This window comes from Acanthochromis polyacanthus, chromosome 3 (genome assembly GCF_021347895.1).
Source record: "Acanthochromis polyacanthus isolate Apoly-LR-REF ecotype Palm Island chromosome 3, KAUST_Apoly_ChrSc, whole genome shotgun sequence".
NCBI classification, from domain to species: domain Eukaryota; kingdom Metazoa; phylum Chordata; class Actinopteri; family Pomacentridae; genus Acanthochromis; species Acanthochromis polyacanthus.
Genome location: NC_067115.1, coordinates 46,406,438 through 46,427,849, shown reverse-complemented (window position 1 = coordinate 46,427,849; position 21,412 = coordinate 46,406,438). Strand labels below are relative to the sequence as shown.

General features: G+C 38.4%; 2 protein-coding genes across 11 annotated transcripts in view; both read left to right on the top strand.

Moving 5' to 3' along the window:
• The window catches only part of LOC127533427 (gastrula zinc finger protein XlCGF26.1-like), a 277,821-nt gene that overhangs the window by 20,861 nt on the left and 235,548 nt on the right, over positions 1–21,412 (top strand). The window lies entirely within an intron of this gene.
• LOC127533433 (zinc finger protein 239-like) lies at positions 11,141–14,720 on the top strand. Its single transcript, XM_051946514.1, has 2 exons — positions 11,141–11,442; positions 12,316–14,720. Exons 1-2 carry the CDS (start codon positions 11,238–11,240, stop codon positions 13,380–13,382), a joined length of 1,272 nt encoding a protein of 423 aa, XP_051802474.1. The 5' UTR covers positions 11,141–11,237; the 3' UTR covers positions 13,383–14,720.

Below are 21,412 nucleotides of genomic sequence, written 5' to 3'. Positions count from 1 at the left end.
CACTCTGATGTTCTGCACTTTGCCTTGCTTCAGTACAGTGGTAGACAGGGATAAGGAGGATGCAGTTGTGGTCAGAGGAACCCATAGCAGAAGCACCTTTGTGCCCACAGGTATTTATTTCACTGGCCTTTGGACGGATATAGACAAGTTTCACAAATATTTGGGGAAACTTCTGAGGCAGATATGAAGGGCACAATGAAGCAGAAAGCAGTTCTAAGTCAGTATTGCACAGTTTCTCCAGGACAGTGTCAGATTTGCACCAGCACTGTCCTTGTCATTTGGAAGACCCACTTGTGCCCAAGCTTTCATTTGCTGGCTGATGTTGCTTCCATATTTCCACATAATGTTCTATCTTCTTGATGCCATCTATTTTGTGAAGTGCACCAGTCCCTCCTGCAGCAAAAACACTCTCACAACATGGTGCTGCCACCCCCATGCTTCACAGTTGGGATGGTGTACTCAGGCCATCCTCAGCCAGCATCTTCACAAGGTCGTTTGTTTTTGTTCTGGGGTTGATGAGCACATTTCCCTCCAAAACAATTCTAACCTTAACCAATCTCCATCTTGAGCAGTAGGATGGCTTGACATTCCCATGGTGTTGATCTGGGCATGTAATTATTTGGACAGATAAACCTCAAACCACAGCAATCTGGAAATTGCACTCAAGGATGAACCACACCTGTGGAGGCCCACAAATGTCTTCCTGATGTCTTGGCTGATTTCTTTAGGTTTTCTAATGTCATCACACAAGGAAGCAGTGGGTTTGAGGTGTGCCTGAAAATACATCTTAATCTATCAAAAGCTTTCAAAGTCAGGACATCATCATCTTGAAGGCATAGCAATCTTAGTGTATGCAAACTTATGATTATAGAATAGAATGACTTTATTCAGTCCCTCCAAGATTTCGCGGGCGTTTTTCGTGATTGTTGCGGCCGAAAATGCCTGAATTCGCGGCAGATTTTCTAAAAAAATTGCGATAAAAGTTGCAATGTTTTAAGCTTATTTGTTGTGATGAAATTGCGGGAGACAGTGACAACTACTAAAAAGCTGCATTTTTTCCAGAATGTAGAACATGTTTCAACGCTGTAATTGACAATATTTATTCCGAAATTAATTATATAACGTTCCAACCCATTTCCACAAAAGCTGGCACACCACAGTGGGAAATTAGCAGCAGCCAGATACTGGTTTAACATGATGTGGTTGGTAGATTTGCGGCACAAAATGCTAATTTACTATTGAATGAATCATATTTGGACATATCTGTCAGTGGCTTAAAAAGTTAATTTCACATCCTGGCACACACGTGTTCACAAGCACACGCTCACAGCTGGTCACGTCAACTAACAAGAACAGCACAGAGAGCGCAGTCCTGCACCAAGACAGGTGTGTGTTCTGCATGTGTACATACCGAATCGCGTGACCTAAATATGTAGCTGGTAACTGGAATTGATGGGACTCAGAAACACCCCCACAATTTAATCAGTTGTTCCTTGTGTCATTTCCGATACGTCCACAGTGGTAGATTTGTTGTAGGATCACAATCATGTGATAGTCAGCAGGCCGCTGAGGTAGCATTCACCTGTTGCCATGGTTACCGTGCCGCTATCAGACGCAGTGCCGCTATGAATCCTTAACAAATACGTGGATCCAAACTTTAAGCCGCATCACTGCTGAAGTCTAATCATTTGGTCCTTGTGTCATTTCTGACCGACCCTGAAAATTTCATTCAAATCCCTGAGTCTGTTTTTGAGTGATGTTGGTAACAGAGGAAGGATTCACACACGCTGATTGTCACAAGGAAGTGAATTTGGTGACGTACGTGCATTAGGTTTGCGCTGGGGGCTGCTTTGATTGGTGGAACTCACGGGAGGCAGGCCAAAATTGCGGGAAAGTTGCGGTGATTGGACAAAATTGCAAGGCCACGCAAAATTCGTAGAGATTGGTTGATTTCGCGTGATCACAACATCGCAAATTCCTGGAGGGACTGCTATATTGATCCCCGAAGGGAAATTCAATTGTTTGGTCTTATCTTTTTGCTTTTGAATTAAACAGTCCGATTGCTGATGGCAAGAAACATTTCCTGAATCTTTCAGTCCTGCAGTACAGGGATAGGAGCCGTCCACCGATGTTTTGTTGTTCACTGAGGCAAATGTGAAGTGGATGATCCATGTTTGTCAGAATGGCCTCCATCTTTCTAAGTGTCCGTCTCTCCACCTCATCCTCCAGTGTGTTCAATCCGATTCCAACTACAGAGCAGCTTTTTTAATCAGTTTGTTCAGACGCCTTGCATCCTTGTTCTTTATGCTGCCTCCCCAGCAGACTGCAGCATAAAACAGGACACCTGCTACCACAGACTGATAAAACATCTGCAGCATCTTACTGCAGATGTCTATTGATCGAAGTGCTCTCAGGCAAAAAAGTCGGCTCTGGCCCTTTTTGTAGATCAAGTCTGCATTTTTAGACCAGTCTAATTTATTGTCAAGGTGGACACCTAAATATTTATATGATGTCACCACCTCCATGTCAACACCACAAGTGTTCAATAGATGAAGAGGGGTTTTGGATCTGCGGAAATTTATGATCATTTCCTTTGTCTTTGAGGCGTTGAGTAGAAGGCAGTTTTTGTGACGCCAGTCACTGAAGGCACTTATCAGATCTCTGTATTCAGCTTCATGTCCATTTCTGATACATGCCACGATAGCAGTGTCAGAGTATTTCTGAATGTGGCAGGACTCAGTGCTGTATTTGAAGTCAGATGTATACAGTGTGAACAGGAATGGAGCCAGGACTGTTCCTTGTGGAGCCCCAGTACTGCTCATTAATGTCCCAGAAACACAGTTCCCCAGCCTGACAAACTGGCCTTCCTGTCAGGTAATCTGTGATCCATGAAACACAGAAAGGATCCACTCCCATCTCTGTGAGCTTGTCTTTGAGGATGGTGGGTTGGATGGAGTTGAAAAATCAAAGAACATGATTCTCACATAAACTCCAGGTTCCTCCAGATGAGACAGGGCACGGTGAAGCATGAAGAGGATGGCATCATCCACTCCAATGTGTTTTTTGTAAGCAAACTGCAAGGAATCGAGTTTGTCTTTGACCTCAAGCCTCAGTAGACGTAAAACCAGCTGCGCCAGAGTTTTCATGATGTGTGAGGTCAGAGCAATAGGTCTGTAGTCATTTAGTTCAGCCGGACATTTGATTTTTGGTACCGATACAATACAGGATGTTATCCATAGAGCAGGCAGTCTTTGCAGGTATGACTGTGTCTCTACAGAAGCTGATGTATTCAGTAAAACAATCAACCTGTCTGTCAGTGTTCATACTGTCCTCATCTGTTTCCAGAAGCACATTCCAGTCTGTTGATTCAAAGCAGTCCCTTAGAGCTTCACAAGTTTGAGGAGTCCATCTTCTGATTTGGACTTTAGTTGCAGACTGTCTCAGCACACAAGGTTTGTAACAGGTCTGCAGATAAACCAAGTTATGATCTGACCTGCCCAGTGGTGGGAAGGCAGTAGCTCTGTAAGCTTCTTTGACACTGGCATACAGCAGGTCTAGGGTTTTATTCTCTCTGGTAGGGCAGTTAAACTGTAAATCCAGTCAGATGAGAGGAGAGGCTGACATGATTGAAATCTCCTGATATTATTACAAGTGTCTCAGGATGTTGAGTCTGTATCCTAGCTACAGTATCATGCAACACATCATATGGAAACAAGTAAGTTGCTTTGGGTGGAATGTATACAAGTATTGTTATGATGTGACCCTTGGAACATAGTATGGCTAAAGTCCATAGTCAAGTCCAAGATTGTGAAGAAAGTAATAAAAATTCTATTAAAAAAATTGTCTTTCGTTATTCTGGCATTTAAAGATAATTTTGGTCATCTTAACCGACATAAAACAGGAGAAGCATTGCCAGATTTAATGTCAGATCGTGTAAATTAAAAAAGGGTTATGTGTTGTTTATACAGTGTAAGTAAACTTCTGGGTTCAACTGTCTGAATTTCTTGAGAAGGAAAAGGCTGGTAAACTCACAATGCTCAAAAGTATTATTCTCTACCAAAGAAAATGCTGCTCTTTACCTTCCTCAACAACTTGCTTGAAAAACAAGACTTTTCTTCCGTTACTTATCTTCATCACCATGTAAGACATTTTCATAAAGTATGATCAGCAGCTAGTTCAGCCTCAAACAAAAAACAAGCAGCTTCCTAGCAGTCCACCATTATATCCTCAGTACAGCTGCTTCTGCAGAGCTACATCTCTCCAGCCAACGTCACCTGGCTTTGGTCGGCCCATCTAACCAACTGGAGCAACTTTACACATTTTAAAGAACAAATTCATGATAATAATGTTACAGTGGTATGTTTCTCACTTTTTGTGAAGAATCCATGTTTCCTCCGTTGTTGAGCTCAGACTAAATGGCTGCCAACATTCCTCTGCTCCTCCGTCAGACTCTCCTCCTCCTGCCAATCACCTGTCACATCAAACACATCTTCATTAGGATACCACTCTATACACAAGTGTCAGAGTGTCCCATATGTTCATCAGCCAACACAGAGGACACATTTCAACTCAATAGTTCACTTTTAGCTCTTTTCACTTTCACCTAAAACTGAAACAAATGAACTTAAACTGTTAAAAATAAGGAACATAGACAGAAAACAGACATGGAAAAAGAGAATAAAGAGAACATAAAGATGATACTGCAGGTGATTCAAGACAGGACTGTTGGTAGAAAACTGTTCATGCTGTAAGTTAGTGAATGTATTTTACTGCTCAGTGTTCTGTTTAAAGGCAGCTCTCACTCTCTGTTCTTTGCACTCTCCCATAGTGTCAAGTGTCCTCCCACTTTCAATGACAGGTGATTCTCACTGATGATTTTTCTTGCAGTTTCCCCACTTGAAAAAGGATGTTTCATCTACCCAGGGTTTGAGCAGGACTCCACTCATCAATCAGACAGTTGCTTTTTTCTTTTCCCTCTTTTATTTTGCAGTGGTCACAAATTCATGAGATACAGAGGTGGCAACTCTGATAGATTAAGGTGAAAAACCTTTAAACAGAACACAAAAGGACAATGTTCGCATTACTGCATTCAGCAAATAGTAACAACCATTCCTCATGGACATTTTCACCACACTGGCAAATGCTACTCCACTCAATTTATGTTTGTCAACCTCAACACCACATAAACTGAAGCGACAAATCATGGCATGAGCAATATTCAACCCAATACTATACCACACATGAATTTATCTGCATTTTAAAGAGTTGATTTTGAATCACAGTTTAACAAATGACTCTTAGCATTTTTATCAAAAATTTTTAACCATTTTATACTTTTTATTTCATGGTTTTAAAATTATTTAAAGTGCATAAAGTGCTTTTAAAATGCAATCCTTTCCAGATCCAATAAATAAATAAAGGGCATTGTAAAAACCCACCATTACAAACAGGATGAATTCACTGGTCTTAGCTGGAACCCTCTAATTAGCACCAATTAGCCTGCAATCTTATTTTCAACTGAACAATTACAAAACACACGGAAATTTTTGGTAAACAGACAAAGTTTACTCCGTGGCTAATGCTAATGCTAACACATACTGCAGTGGCACACATCGGCAGCTTAAACAGTCTTTTAGAGTCTCCAGAATTCTGCTCTTACCGACTGCAACCCGGATTTCGGAGATGAAGCCAATCCTGCACAGTTTGCCGCAGATCTTGATGCTTTCCCAACAGAAACTCACGGCCACTTTGTTTGAACTTCGCTGCGTTTTTTGCCGCCGGTGGCAAACCTGCAGCCGCAGATTGTTTCCGCCCCAGCTGAGTGTTGGACCTGTGCGTAAATGCTTCTCCTTTGAGTTCTCAGCTCCTTCCAGTTTGACTTTACACATAGACTGCTTTGCACTCTGTGTCACCTGTACCTTCAGAGCTCTGAATAAAAGAACAAAAGATTTATTGCAAAGAACAAAAAGGTTTTGCCTCCACAGCAGCTTGTTATGAAAATGATTGTATTTGATGATTGAATGTTCTTAATTATTGTAATACTGTGTGATGTGTGCTAAAAGAGGAACAAGGACACGAACTATCATCAATATTATTTCATCTTACATGTCTTATTTAAAAAAAATATGACATTATATAAATATGCACTACTGTTCAAAAGTTTGAGGTCACTTAGAAATGTCCTTTTTCTTGAAATCAGTTCTTTAAATAAATGATAAATCAAGTCTAGACTTTGTTAATGTGGTAAATGACTATTGTAGCTGGAAACAGCTGATTTTTAATGGAATATCTCCATAGGGGTACAGAGGAACATTTCCAGCAACCATCACTCCTGTGTTCTAATGCTACATTGTGTTAGCTAATGCTGTTGAAGGCTCATTGATGATTAGAAAACCCTTGTGCAGTTATGTTAGCACATGAATAAAAGTGGGAGCTTTCATGGAGAACATGGAATTGTCTGGATGACCCCAAACTTTTGAACAGTAGTGTACAGAAGGATATGGAAATCATAACGCAGTGTTTGAGCGGTCGTAGGTGAGCTGGTGTGCTAAGAATGAAGAGTGGAAAGGCACTTGGTCCTGATGATATACCTGTGGAGGTATGGAAGTGTCTCGGAGAGGTAGCAGTAGAGTTTGTGACTGGGTTGTTCAACAGGATCTTAGATAGTGAGAAGATGCCCGAGGAATGGAGGAGAAGTGTGCTGTGTTCCTCTGACGCTCACTTGAACTAAAAGCATTTGAGCTGCACACTACTAAAATATGTATATTTTTGTTTGAGTATATAGTTCTTCTTTATAGTCTGAAATTTGATTAAATAGAATTAAAAATGTCAACAAAAAGTTCAGATCTTAATCATTTATTGTCTCCATAATGTAAAGTCACTTCTGTTCACCTTTTTGGTTCTGAATCAGAGAAAGCAGCATTTTCTCATCAATTCTGTCTCGTGCTTTAATCATTAATGTTTCAGCTTATCCTTGTTATTGAACTGTTTTCCATCATGATGAACTTTTCTTGCCATAAATCTCCATAACTTTCTGATGGGATTAAGGTGTGAGGACTTGGCAGTCAGTTCATCACATCTAGATCACTCTTTCCAAAGGATTCTGTGCTCTTCTGTGGTTTGTGGTAAATTCATCCTGAAATCCTTCCATTTCTGTCCTCAATATTCTACCAAATATCAAAGATTCCTTTGGAAGCAGATCTTCAAGGATTTTAGAATTGATTTCCAACAATCAGAATGTTAGAAGTTTCCCTGTTGATCATATTTTACTGATAGTTTCTCCCAAATGTTTCAGCTCATTTTTACTGGAATATTCTGAAGTAAAGTTTGTGTTTTCTGGTGAATGGATCAGATCTCACATTTAGTTTCAATCAAACCCTGAGGCTTCTGGAAAATACACACAGCTTTAAAATAATGTTGGATCATCTGCTGACTGTGTCCTTATTAAATGCTTTTAGAGTTCATTATTTTTAACTCTCGTGTCGTTTTAAAGTTTGAAAATGTGGAAAATAATAAATATTTTCACAGTAAAACTTCTGATGTCCACATTTTAACATTTTTGGGACATTTTTGAACATTTTTGGTGGAAAAAGAAGAAATGTTTCCAAAGAACATTCACATAAAACTCGACCAAAATCCAGTAAATTCTCTGGATTTTGGTTGATTTTTATGTGAATGTTCTTAAAGAAAATATCAGAAGTTTTACTGATAAATAAGGAATCACTTTAGATATTTTTAGAATTTTTATGGAGAATGTTTACTAATTTTTTGAAAATATTTACAAGAATTTTCCTGCCAAATTAGGGGGATTTTGTTTTGTTATTTTAAATAAAGCTTTTAAGGAATTTTTGGATTTTTTTTTCCTGAAGGTTTTTGCACATTTTCATAAATTTGGTGAATTTTTTTGCTGAATTTCTGAATTTTTTTCCCTGTTTTTTGGTGCTGTAAATAAAGCCAACAGGAGGGTTGATATCCAGAGCTAATAATAAACAGCAGAGGACTGATGGGTCTCCTTGGTGTTTGCTCCTGTTAACATCTCATCTTCTAGTAGTTCCACATTGAAGGAATTCTGCTGGACAACATTGAGAGCATATGAATGAATTTTCCATCCAAAATAATGCAGTGAATGTCAAATAAAGTGGTGTTGAAGCTTGTCAGAAGCTTTCAATGAATGTAGAAAGAGTGTAAAAGCAGCATCCTCTACCAAATGAGCACAATCCATCAATCATCATCAAAGTGTCCAAATTCCAGAGAAGACATGAACTGCAGATTGTAAATGAGTCAAAGTATCCATTTAAAATCATTTCTAGACCATGATCACAAAGTCAAACACTAGATTGTTCTTTTGTCCTTTTCTGTCTCATTTTCACAATATTTTGTCTGGTTTTTGTCTCATTTTTTGTCTTTTTTAATCTGACTTTTGTGGTTTTGATCCTGTAGTAAAAAGCGGTCCGGCCCACTTGAGATCAAAATGGGCTAAATGTGGAACCTGAACTAAAATGAGTGTGACTCCCTGATTGAAAGCTTCTTTGAATGCTTCAAACAGTCATTCTCTAATATCAGCCCAGAAAAAGGGATCAAAGTTGGCTGTAAGTCCATCTGGAGCCGCTGATTTCCCCAAAGACATTTTCATTCCAGCTCTATCAATCTCTCCAAACACGTGCTTTTAAAGTCAGTCTGAGGAAGAAATGCTTTGACTTTTTAAGAAACAAAAGAAGAGGGGGACTGATTTTGCTCTTCAAGGTAAAATGGGAAAAGTAAGAAGGCACTTCAGTGGTGCAAGAAGAGACTCAATCGTTCTAACTTGGCTAAGACTCAGACACTGCAGTCTGAAAAGTGGACTGGCTTTGATTGGGAAGCACAGAGATAGGAACTGTGAGTGTGGTGAACTAGAAACTGAGTCATTCCATGTCAATTCAACAAATGCTTGTTGCACCACTTTCTCAGATCCTCCCAAAAAATTTTTTGGGCTTTATTTGGGTAATTTTATGAACAAATGCAAAGTATTATGGTTATAAACATACAGTATAAGCAGTAATGATCTAATCTAATACCCATAGTCAGTCCAAACTTAATCCTCGCCTATGATTTTAGGGTTTTAAACTACTAAAAAAAGCAATTTATACTCCTTTTACATGGTCAGAATTTTTTCCCCTTCCAAAACTTTTACCCTTCTGGTGAGAAAAGTATAGAAATGAATGAAAATAAAAAAATACTGGACTGTGGAATTTCCCAAAATATCCTTATTATTTCATGGGCGACTTTATTTTGGGTTTTTCATGCCTCTATTTTAGGACTTATTCTTGTGAAAAGACATTGAAAGAATGAATTTTCTTCTTTACTAATGAAAGTTGCATAAGGTAAAAGTTTTAAAACATTAAAATAAAGCTTATTTATTGATTTATAGGCTGTTGAACTCAGGTGTAGACCCAAAATAGCCTAACTTTAGGCATTAAAAAGTGCATGTGGGATACATGGTACGCGGTTCAAATTTTTTTTGGAGGAACTAGTATGTGTGAAGTATGTGTGAACTTACTTTCATATTTGTTTCTTGTGCCAAAGATGAGCAACTGCTGAATCAATTTACTATACATTTTGATCCTCGTTTTTGTTTTTAGGAACCATTTACATGACCAACTAAAGATGAAAGATGAATCTGAAGCATCAGCATCGTAGTATAAGTTACAAAGGGCATATCTGAAGTTAATTATTATATAGACATTGTTTTTTCTTTCATACAGTAACTGAATAAGAAGAAATGGCATCACTCCCAGACTGCATTCTCAGGACAGCCTCGGTATCGTATTTGACTTATCAGCTGAATTTGAAGATTTGCAAGTGAAATTCATGCACCCAAAAGGTCCCAGCAAGAAGTTCACATGGCCTAGAAAGGATGACGTAGTGTGGGTGCCTACAGCCCACATCCTCTGTCCAATCACTGCTCCTTCAACACGCCGTGGTGGACAGTACCACATATCTGGTGCAGATGATGGCCTGATTTCAGAGAAATTCAAGCAGTTCAAAGGACAGAAATAGTGGTGTGATAAGTTGGGGACAAATTACATGTTTTACATGGGACCTAAGGCAATATAACTCATTTTAACTGCAATATATTAGTTAGAATTCCTAAAAAAACGCCTATAAAACATAGTGCATTTCTTGGTTAAATTGGCCATGAAGGATTCAAGAAACAATGTTGATACTTCAGATATCAATTATTCGGATGTTTATTGTTATACAGACAAAGTTTCATGTTTCTACTCCATGTCCCACATTGGTTTCTGTGCCAATATATGTATGGTGTTTTTCAGTCTGTTTCATAAATAGGCATCGTTTTGAGGTCTAAGGAGACTAGCTAGCTCTTGGATATTTTTAGGTTAGAGAGAACTTTTAAGGTACTTTGAGATTTTTATAACATATGAACCTTGTTACTTATTAAAATTTGTGAAAAAAATGCCTAAATTCTTGAAAAATGCCATTTTCGCCAAATTTTTAAATTGCCCTGTACCACAGAGAAATGGGTATATTCATTCCAAATTTTTTTTCCTGCTCTATTGTTAAGGTGTTTGAACCCTTCAGATCACTTGTAAGTCTATATCATCAGTCAGTTCCCAGTATTATCTTCCTAAATCAAGCCTTTCTACCTAACATATCAATTTCCGAGTGGAAAAATAGGGATTTAAATATTTTATAACTTAGCAAATAGCAATCATATGATGTTAAAACTTTGCAAGTAATCTATTCTTATGTTGGGATAGTTAAAAAAAAAGTTTGGAGATGATCAGAGGAGGTCATGCAACAAAATTTCCTCAGATTTGTTGAAATGAGATGGAATGACTCAACTGTGAGAAATGTTCTTCTTAAGTGTAAGCTCTACTCATGCCAACAGAAGAAACATTAGAGACTAGGAGCAGCTGGACGAACTGTTTTTAATCTTTGCTTTCTACTTAACATGGAGGAGTGGACAAATATGAAGAAACTTCTGAACTTTCTCATGACCACAGGACTGCATAAGAAAATATGGAGGATTCTCTCAGGACGATGAGTAACATCCAGTAAGTGGCAGCAATACGCCAGTGATGCGTCTTGTCTGCCTTATTCAATGAGGAAGAAGAAAGTAACTCAGTGTTTCTGCCGGAACTTCACAGTGTGACACCCGGCGGATGTAAACAAAAAAGCATGAGCAGAGTTAGCTTCACTGCTGTGTGGACTGAGCTGTAAAACGGCTGTATTATAGTATGAATGAGAAATATCAGAGCGTTAAAGTAACGATGTGTTTAGTTGAGTATCTGAGAGAGTTGATCAGCGACAGACTAGCTGCTGCTGCTGGAGAAATATTCTCAGAGTTTGAAAAAACCATCGTCCAGTACCAGGAGGAGATCGATCGTCAGCGCAGACTGCTGGATGTCATCTGGAAACCACACATCCCCTTACAACCCATAGGTGTGTCTGTGTTTTGATGGTGAAGAATTCCACTTCTAGCATGTAGAACATCATGAAGTGTTCAGATGAACTGAGACACACTGTGAGGAAGAGAGAATGGGCTCATAATATGGAGTCTGTTAGTTGATGCTGTGTGGAGTTTTAAAAACGTGATCGTTGTGTTGATTGACCCTGGAAGCAAGAACCAAAGTTTCCTGTTCAGAGGTGCTGGAAGTGTTTATCTGAACTACTCCACACTGACAGCAACTGCACTGTGTTATCAAACAGTTTATTAATAAAACTGGCAGAGGACTCAGTCATTCCATCATTTCAGTCCAGAGACATAATTCCATGTATAGAGATCATTCATGATCTAAAGAAAGCGCACGTACAGAGTTAGAGAGTATAGAAGTAATGTGTTCAACTGCATTCCACTATTAACATGTTGGGTTTCACTGATGAGTCAAATCAACAGTACAGTAACCAGCAGCAAAATAAGAATAACATTAAAATCCAAATGTCCTGACAGGTTTGAAGGCTGAAGAGGACAGCAGCTTTATTCAGACAGATTTTAATGGATCCCCATCAAACCTGTCTGTGTGGTGTGTAGAAAAGTACCCAGTGGTGTTTACCATTAGAACTTTGTGATCCTGTATCCACTGTGGAACAACGTGTTCATAGAAATGTTCAGTCATTTGGAGATGCTTGTATCATTCCTGCTGCTGTTTCATGGCTCAAAGACTTCTATTATAAACCATCATATTCTTTTTGCGTCAAACATTCAACTGTTGAGCTGAATTTGTTGGAGACAGCCAGTCCTGGACAAAGTGACAGATGTGTGTTCTCTCATCATCACAGTAGTAACCATTATCTTTTGTCTCTTTGTTCCTCCAGAGCTCCCACAGTCTTATGTCTGTGAGAATGAGAAGACTGTTGTTGACCATCAGCCCCATGACCAGGAGAAAAACTCCATGGTGGACCATGAGGACCCAGAGCCTCTACGGATTAAAGATCAGCAGGAGGAACTCTGCACCAGTCAGGACCAATCAAACCCAGAGATTTCTCAAATTAAAATGGAACAGGAAGAATTGTGCACCAGTCTGGACCAATCAAACCCAGGGTTACCACAAATTAAAGTGGAACAGGATGAACTCTGCTCCAGTCAGGAGGAAGAGTTAATTGGATTGAAACAGGAGACTGATACCTTTGAGGTGACTCCTGCTGATGAGGAAAGTGACCACAGTGAACCAAAACCAAACAGTGATCAGCTCCTGTTTCACATCTCTTGTGTAGCTGAGAGCCCAGATCAGGAAGGAAACAAGGATGTAGACTCAGGATCAACTAGATGTATCGAGCAGAAACCAAGACATCAGAGTAACAACAGTCACAGTAATGATGTAGACAATGCTCCAACATCAGCGAGACAGTGTGATAATGACAAGGCAAGAAAATGTACAACATGCGAGGTCTGTGGAAAAGCTTTTAGTCGTAAATCAAATTTAATCAAACATCACAGAACCCACACAGGTGAGAAGCCATATTCTTGTGAAACCTGTGGAAAAAGCTTCAGTCAGCGGAGCTCTTTGACTGAACACTTGAAATATCACACAGGTGAGAAGCCGTATGTTTGTGGAACCTGTAAAAAAGGCTTTATTCGACGGACCCATTTGACTGCCCACATGAGATGTCACACAGGTGAGAAACCATATGTTTGTAACATTTGTGGAAAAAGATTTTCTAGTTCATCAGCACATAATAGGCACATGGCAGTTCACAAAATGGTAAAGCCATATTCTTGTGGAACCTGTGGAAAAAGCTTCAGTCAACGGCGCTCTTTGACTGTCCACATGAGATGTCACACAGGTGAGAAGCCATATTCTTGTGGAACCTGTGGAAAAAGCTTTAAACATAGTTATCAATTAAAAGCCCACATGAGAATCCACACAGCTGAGAAGTCATGATCCTGAAACATCTGTGAAAAATAAAGAAGAACTAAGCTTGAAACAACATGTAAGAGTTGGTACAGGTTAAAAGTAGATGTTTTAGATTTAAAGCAGCTTTCGTCTGTGCTTCAACAACAATTGTGAGGAAGTATGTATGCAATCCTTGATGATTAGACCAGATAGAGTCTGGACTGTGGTGGTGGAGCAGCAGGCAGAAGAACCAAACTGAGTGTCTGGATGGATATGGTATTGGTACAGACTGCTACATTTCTGCTATCATGACATCCTTCATCAGCAGAGCACTGATTGGAGATAATGTGAAGCTGTTTGGAACATTTTCACTTTCTACTGAGAGAACATGGCTGTTCAGGTGTGAACATACTGCTGGAATCCACTCAGCTTGAGCTCTGCTGTCTTTCAAGTAAAAGGAGGCAACGAGATACAGAGACATTGTGACAGTAGAACACAACAGAGTGTGTCACTGCAGCAGAGGAGATCTGGACGTGAAATAAAGTTGTAATAAAACGTCTACAGCTCCATGACTGCTTCATGAAATGTTTTGAATGTTTTCAAACAGATGAACATTTACAAGTTGTTTAATAATTAATGTAACATTGAAGATCCCCAGCAAGAATAACTCTGAGTCAGATATCAAAGACATAACCAACATTATTATGTTTTCAAGCAACAGACACGTGGTTTTACTAGTAGTAGCTGATACACTCCTGCAAATGTCAAAACCAGAAATGTTAAAAACAGGTGAAGCTGTGCTGCAGTTTCTGCTGGTTAGATAAAGGTCTTATGCTATTTATTTCTTCTGTTGTCACCACATAGGTCATCTGTGTGATTTGTTAGTAGGATCTCATTGTGTCGTCATACAGCACATTGAACCCTTGTATTGTCTGAACGTCCTGAACACTCCTCCTGTCCTCAGGGTCAGAAATGACCTGCCTCCACTGAGCCTCTAGAATAGAGCAGCTTAATGGAATTTTTAACCAAAAATCTATTTTACATGAAGAAACAACCTGTCATGCATCACACACTTTGTGAATGCCTGTTTTTGCTTCCTCAGAGGGTAGAAAGACTGTATTTAATCAGTGAACACCATTCGTTTTTCTACCATTGTTCATGCTGTAACTGTTTTCTTTCTATAAGTAGAGGTTTATTATCACTATTATTGCTGCTAAAGGTACTGCACAGGTGTAAACATTTCTTGTTTTGCAAGAGATAATACTTCTATAGCCTAATAAAGTACCAGAAATGTGCAGAAATGAACTTGAAATGCATTTTTGAAAGGAAACAACAGTGTACTGTATCCTGTACAATGGAATATAAAACTACAAAACTCAACTACCAGATACTAGTACTCTCATTTTTTGGGTCATTGCTCCCACCCGAAAGATGCATAACCTACATCAATCATAAGAATAGAAAAAATAACAGATTCAAGCAAAATATTCCGAACATATTAAGCTCTAATTAACACATGGAGGACAGAATGGAACTGTATTTGTCACACGTGCAGCACACAGTATTTGTTTTACAGTCCTTCTTGTTACTCCTGGATGACTAAAAAAATCTGATCTCTGACCTGCTGGGAACTGAAACCTGAAAACTGCCCTCATGGCTTCAGCAATATCAGATTAGTCCATATTCATTTGAAAATCTGCAAATATGACAATCTCAACAGTCCAGAAGTAGCCAGGGTGTAGAATCTTGACCCCACTATGTATTATGCTAGTTATTTAATGTTTTGTAACCTCGGTCACTTTTCCATGGGGGTCAATTTTCTATCTGACACCGGGTAAAAAATGACCTGAAGACAGTCTTTGTACCCTGGTGGTGTACAGCTTTGATGAAAATATAAACAAAAACAATGTTTCACTTTTTCTAATGTTGGGGTCACTTGAGGAAAAGTGATCAAATTTCAAGTTGAAAAAGGTCATTTAGGGGTCGTTCTATGCTATTAAACATGGTGGCCTGGTTCATTTTGACCCGAAGACAGCACTAAGGTTCAAACAACAGCAAATCAGTAAAAGTATTTTCCAGTTGAGTATGCTAAGAATTTACCTCAAGTTTAAATAATGAGTCCACAGTATTATTAGTTATTTAAAGAAATGCATGACCAGAATTAGCAACAAAAATGACTAAAATGAGACACAAAATGAACATCTCATTTGGATCATTTTGTACATTTCAGTCTGTTTTTAAGAAAAAAAAGTGTCATAAATCAGACTGTAAATGATCTATGAACAAAGCTCTCTGTAAAAACCCTCAGAATGTAGAATAGAATAAATGTGGACAGTTTCATGACTGTAAGAGAAGATTTCTGGATCATTTTGTGTCTCATTTGTGTCATTATGTGTTTTGTTTTGGTCAGTTTTTAGACATTTTGCATCTTTTCATGTTATTTTTTTTCTTCCATTTTGTTCATTTTGTGCCTTAATTTTGACCATTTGTGGTTCATTTTGGTCATTTTGTGTGTTTTTAAGTTTATTTCTGTTTAAAATGATTCATCTTTTCAGTTCTTTTGATCAGTTCACGTCTATTTCATCATTCTGTGACTCAGTGGCCATTTCTGTTTCAGTTTTCATCTCATTTTTGCTCTGAATTGCTCATTTTATCTCTCATTTTAGTCATTTTGCATCATTTTAAGGTTGTTTTTTTCATTTTCTACATTTTGTGTCTCATTTTCGTCATTTTTGCTTAATTTTAGTCCCATTTTGGACACTTTTATCTTTTTGTTTCACATTTGATGTCCCTTTTCTAATTTTATGGCTCATTGTGGTATTTTTCTGTCTTGGTCGAATATTTTATGTTCCATTTTGGTCATTTTGTGTCCCATTTGAACTGTCCCATAACATTGTTGAACCGTTCAGTAGACTCTGTTTGGGTCTTTTTCTCACCACTGAAACATTTTGTCCATTTTTGTCTCATTTTGATCATTTTATAGATTAGATTAGATCCAACTTTACTGTCATTGCACAGAGAACAAGTACTAAGACAGTAAATGCATTTTTTAAAAGTCCATTGTGATGTCAGAGAGAAGAACTAACAACTGTTACCACATTCTATATTCTGCAGAAAAACATGGAAACACTTGAGAAAGTCAGTTTAACACACAAAGCTTGGAGATATTGGAGAGTTGTGGTGAAGATTTCAAGTGTGAAACTTGTGAAGACATTGTGAGCAAAGACTGTGACAGAAAAATGAAGCCTCCTCAGCCAGATAGGAAACATTCAGGTAAGACAGAAGTCCAGACAACGAGCTGCAACTCAGCTCCAGATATCAAACTACACACTGACATGTTAGACTGAAGTTTTCACAACACTGACAAGCTAACATTTGCTCATTTTGTGGCTTATTTTGATCAGTTTGCATCCTTAGGGTTGTTAGTGGATAAAATGTTGTCATTTTTCATCTTTTTGTTGTTTTTGTTCCATTTTGGTGACTTAAAGGCTGTTTTTGTTGAATTTGCTCATTTTATGTCTCATTGAGGCTCATTTTTATCATTTTGTCTCTAACCTTGGTCACTTTTTGTCTTTAGGATTGTTTTTACTCCTCATTTTTCGTGCCTTTAAAATTTTTGTTCTATTGTGAACATTTTGTGTCTCATTAAGATCATTTTTTGTATCATTTTGGACATTTTGCATCAGTTTAAGGTTTTTTTGTTTCATTTTATGTCTCATTTTGTGCATTTCAGTCTGTTTTTAGGGAAAAAGTGTCATAAATCAGACTGTAAATGATATATGAACAAACCTTTCTGTAAAAACTTTCAGAATGTTGAATAGAATAAATGTGGACTGACCAGGTAACCTTACAGAACCTTTACTGTTGTGATGTACGCATTAACCTGATTTTATACACTCCAAGAAAATATATATATCTAACCATTGTGATAGGGATAAATAGAAGTTCCAGTCTGTTGATTTTAATTGCAGGATAATGCTTTATAGGCTGCACAGTGCAGTAGTGGTTAGCACTTTCACCTTGCAGCAAGAAGATCCCCGGTTCAAATCCTGGTCTGGGCCTGGGATCTTTCTGCATGGAGTTTGCATGTTCTCCCTGTGCATGTGTGGGTTTTCTCCGGGTACTCCGGTTTCCTCCCACAGTCCAAAAATATGCTGAGGTTAATTGATTACTCTAAGTTGTCCGTAGGTGTGAATGTGAGTGTGATTGTTTGTCTGTATATGTAGCCCTGTGACAGACTGGTGACCTGTCCAGGGTGTCCCCTGCCTTCACCCGAGTCAGCTGGGATAGGCTCCAGCACCCCCCATGACCCTCGTGAGGATAAAGCGGTGTATAGAGAATGGATGGATGGATGAAAAAAACAGGCATTTGGGTAGTTCACACACATTCATCAGGTTATAGCATTATTTGATTCTAAATCACAGGTTATAATCTCATACTGTGTTCCCTTACTTTGCTGTCACTCTGCCAGAGCCCCATTCTTATGGCTGATTCATGGATCTCATACCTGTATGATTCTTGACAGACTTTAAATATATTTTTTATAATCCTGTTAAATGTTGAGTAGAATAAAGCAGATGAAAAACAAACAGATGATATAATGTGTGTTTGTAATGAAGAACTCAGAGTCAGGATTTTTAGTTCTCATTTCATCACTAGAACAGGACTTAAAGACTCACATCAGGATCAAGTGTGGCTGCACAAAAAGCTGATTTTCACTGGACAATAATGTGTGAAAGTCTGTCAGCAGTTTGGAGATTCACTGCTTCCTCTCTCATTTCACACTTTGTGCAGCTCAAATGCTTTTAGTTCAAGTGAGCATCAGAGGAACACCACATCCTGATTTTCACTCTCAACATTTGACTGGAAAAAGACGCAAACACCACATTTGGCTCCTGGAATAATCACAACTTCCATCTTTGAAGAGGAACAAGTTTACAAGGAATCATTTAGAAGGATTTGACAAAGAAACACATTTAATCCATGAATGTGAAAACATGTTTGTGAGGGACAGAGTCATGGAGAGACTCAACTATCTGTTCAACACTGTTTCTGTACCAGGAGGAGACTCTGGAGACTCAACTCAGCACAGAGACACTGAGGAACCAGGATAGAACCAGAATCCAGGATAGAGAGGTTGAGTGAATGTGGTGTTGAAGGTGTGGAGGTGGATCAGAGAGTCAGAGGAGACTCTGTAGAAGGACAGAGTTCCAGCAGGAACGTCCACATAAACTGAAACTCTGTGAGAGACTGAGGAAGACCTGATGGATGTTTGACTGTGATTGTGCCAGACAGAGCAAGCATCACTATGAGCAACCCTGTCTCCACAAAATTACGTTCTCAGACAACTAAAATGCATTTTCAATCACGTTGCAACAGAAACGTAATTGGTCCGGCGTTACGTTGATCTGTAACGTATTCAAAATGTGTTTGTTGCTTGTTAAATGGATGCTGCAGTCACATGTTTGTGGATACAGCATGGTGGTGTCATGTCTTCTGTCAAGTACCACAAGAAAAGACGGGAAAATAAATCCTCCCTTTGCAATTTCATCGGGACGAAGTCCTCAGTGACATGGATCTGTTTCCTTCCCTGGGGTGGTTCTGCTCGTGTTTGTGGTATATGCAAATTACAAGGAGTTGTTTTTGGTTTCATGAAACATTAACCTTGTGTTTGTTTTCTTTATGTATCTTCTGTTAAACTATGGTGTGAGCATTGAGGAGGAGACTGAGATGATGGAAAGCATCTGAATTCCAATCCCCCAAAGAACTGATGAGAGCACAGCTGATGGTGCTCTACAGCCTGAGGTTGTGGATGACAAGTGTGGCTTCAACGTCATCAAGGCTTGTGTGCTTCTTTCCACAAACTCTTGCATTTACTCATGTGCACACACCTACTTATTTCTGATACTGGTGACATATGCAGGGCTTAAAGTGAGAAAAAATCCTGAGCCTGAACTTCTAAGATCCAATTTATAGTGTCAATAAACGTATTTAAATGTGTTTTAAAATGCACTAAAACACAATATATATGAGATTCTATTAATTCAGAGCACATATGAGGTCATCTGGTGGAAATAATGCCCATTATGATCCCACTATTTTATTGTTGCTCAAATGTAAAACCTTACTTGGCCAAAACTTAACGCATTTTAGAAAGTGCCCCAAGTCTGATTTTTTTTGTGTTGATGTTTCAATACCACATCACTATAATTGCAAAGATTTATTTTAGTGTAAAGCGGAAAAAATCAAGAAAATCAAGTACATGTATTATTAATAACTTTTAATAATTTTTATCTCTTCAGTAGATTTAACAAGAAGTCAAAACAACACCAACCACACCAACAAAACTGCTACAAAACGATGCTGCTTTCCTTCATAAGGCACAATTTTTACTTACAACATTATCTCAAGTGTCAGTCTCAAGAGAATATTAAGTGCTTGGAGAATACTGTTTGAAAAAGTCATTTCTTTTTTCGTTTTTGCTTTGTTTGTGAATTTTCTGAACATTTTCTTTTTAACATGTTCAAAATGTTGTTTGTTGAAATAAACTGCAAAACACAGACAACAGAATTAACTTGTTTAATATTCTCTGGAACACTACAAGAGAATAAACTGTCATATGTCACTTGCTATACCAACTTTGTATTTAATCAGGTAATAAAAGTACTAGTATTAACTCTTTAATGCAATTTTAGTTATTGCCTCACAATATAAATAAGTTGATCATGATGCTGACTCTCTCAAACTCTGTAACTAGCAAAGAAATTCGGGCCTTCCTGATCTGGTTTATCTGGATCCTGGCAGCAATGGACTGCTCATGCTGAAGAACTTCTACTCTGGCCTTCTCCTCTGGAGTCAGCCCATTTCTCACACAGATGTGATTAAGAAGCCCTCTGCAGCACATAACCACACATACTCATGTTAGTTACTGCTCATCTGATAAACCTCAATAATCTGTGTGATTAGTTTAAATCATTTGATTTTCAACTTGAACTGACACACATTTTGTTTGTTTTTGATAAGGGAAAAAATGTATTCACTGTATAATTTGTTCAGTTGGCTTTTAATTTAAATGTTTCTATTTTTTAATCTATATTTTGGGAAGAAAAAAACGGTGAAAGCAGCCTAAGAACATTCTTATTTAACTATCTATCCATTATTCATTTCACACAACCCATACGTTCGTTCTGTTCTTACTAACAATATTTGCTTGAGATTGGAGAGTTTTTGTTTGTGGCTGGACATCATTCTGATGCATAAGGTCACAAAATCTGCTGAGAGCTATTTAACTCATTATTACAAACATCCTATATGTCCTCAAATAAAAAAGGTTCATATCACCTCAGCTACGTTCAGTTTGTGCATATTTAACTAAACAGATGTTCTGAGGAAAATAATGGGACAAATCCGTATGGCTTGATGTTTGATTTTTTTTCCTTTCAAAATAAAAGCCAGCAAACTAAATAGCTGTTTCCTTTTTTCCTTTTGCCGTTGTAAAACACATAGAAAATGTTTAAAGATTAAGAAATCAAACAAAATCAACAACTTCTGTTTTTGTTACTTTTTTAATTCAGTACCTAAGCCCGTTTGTTTTTATTTTGTGGCGAAACCATGGGGACTGTGGGACATGCACGCGCATCGCCACTGACGCACTTACGCCAATGGGGCGAGTCAACACACCGCGGCTCAGGGATCGCGGCAGCGGCTGCTCTCTTTGTTAATCAGCAGAGACACATCCTTTCTCCTCTGTCACACAAAGTCTGAGCAAACTTTAGTATCTGCGTCTTTGAGCCAAACACAAGCTCCAACGCTATTGACCAGTGATCAGCTGCTCGATTCTTCACCGCACCACTCACAGATTGGAGCTCCGTGCGCTCTGGAGAGACCAGGCAGCCACAGGGCTGGGACACGTGGAATGGGTCTACAGTCCAAGCAGAAATAAAATAAATAATATGCAATATATATCAATGTGTTTCCAGTAACTCCCTTTAAATATAATTACAAAAAACACAAGCAAATTTTGATTTTGTTTGTGGGATACTGTTATTTCCTATCAGTGGCTCAGCAGCACTGACGAT

Coding starts and splice junctions, on each gene's coding strand:
- LOC127533433 (XM_051946514.1), top strand. CDS start 11,238: ATGAATGAGAAATATCAGAGCGTTAAAGTAACGATGTGTTTAGTTGAG. Junction 11,443..12,315: donor CATCCCCTTACAACCCATAG/GTGTGTCTGTGT, acceptor TTGTTCCTCCAG/AGCTCCCACAGTCTTATGTC.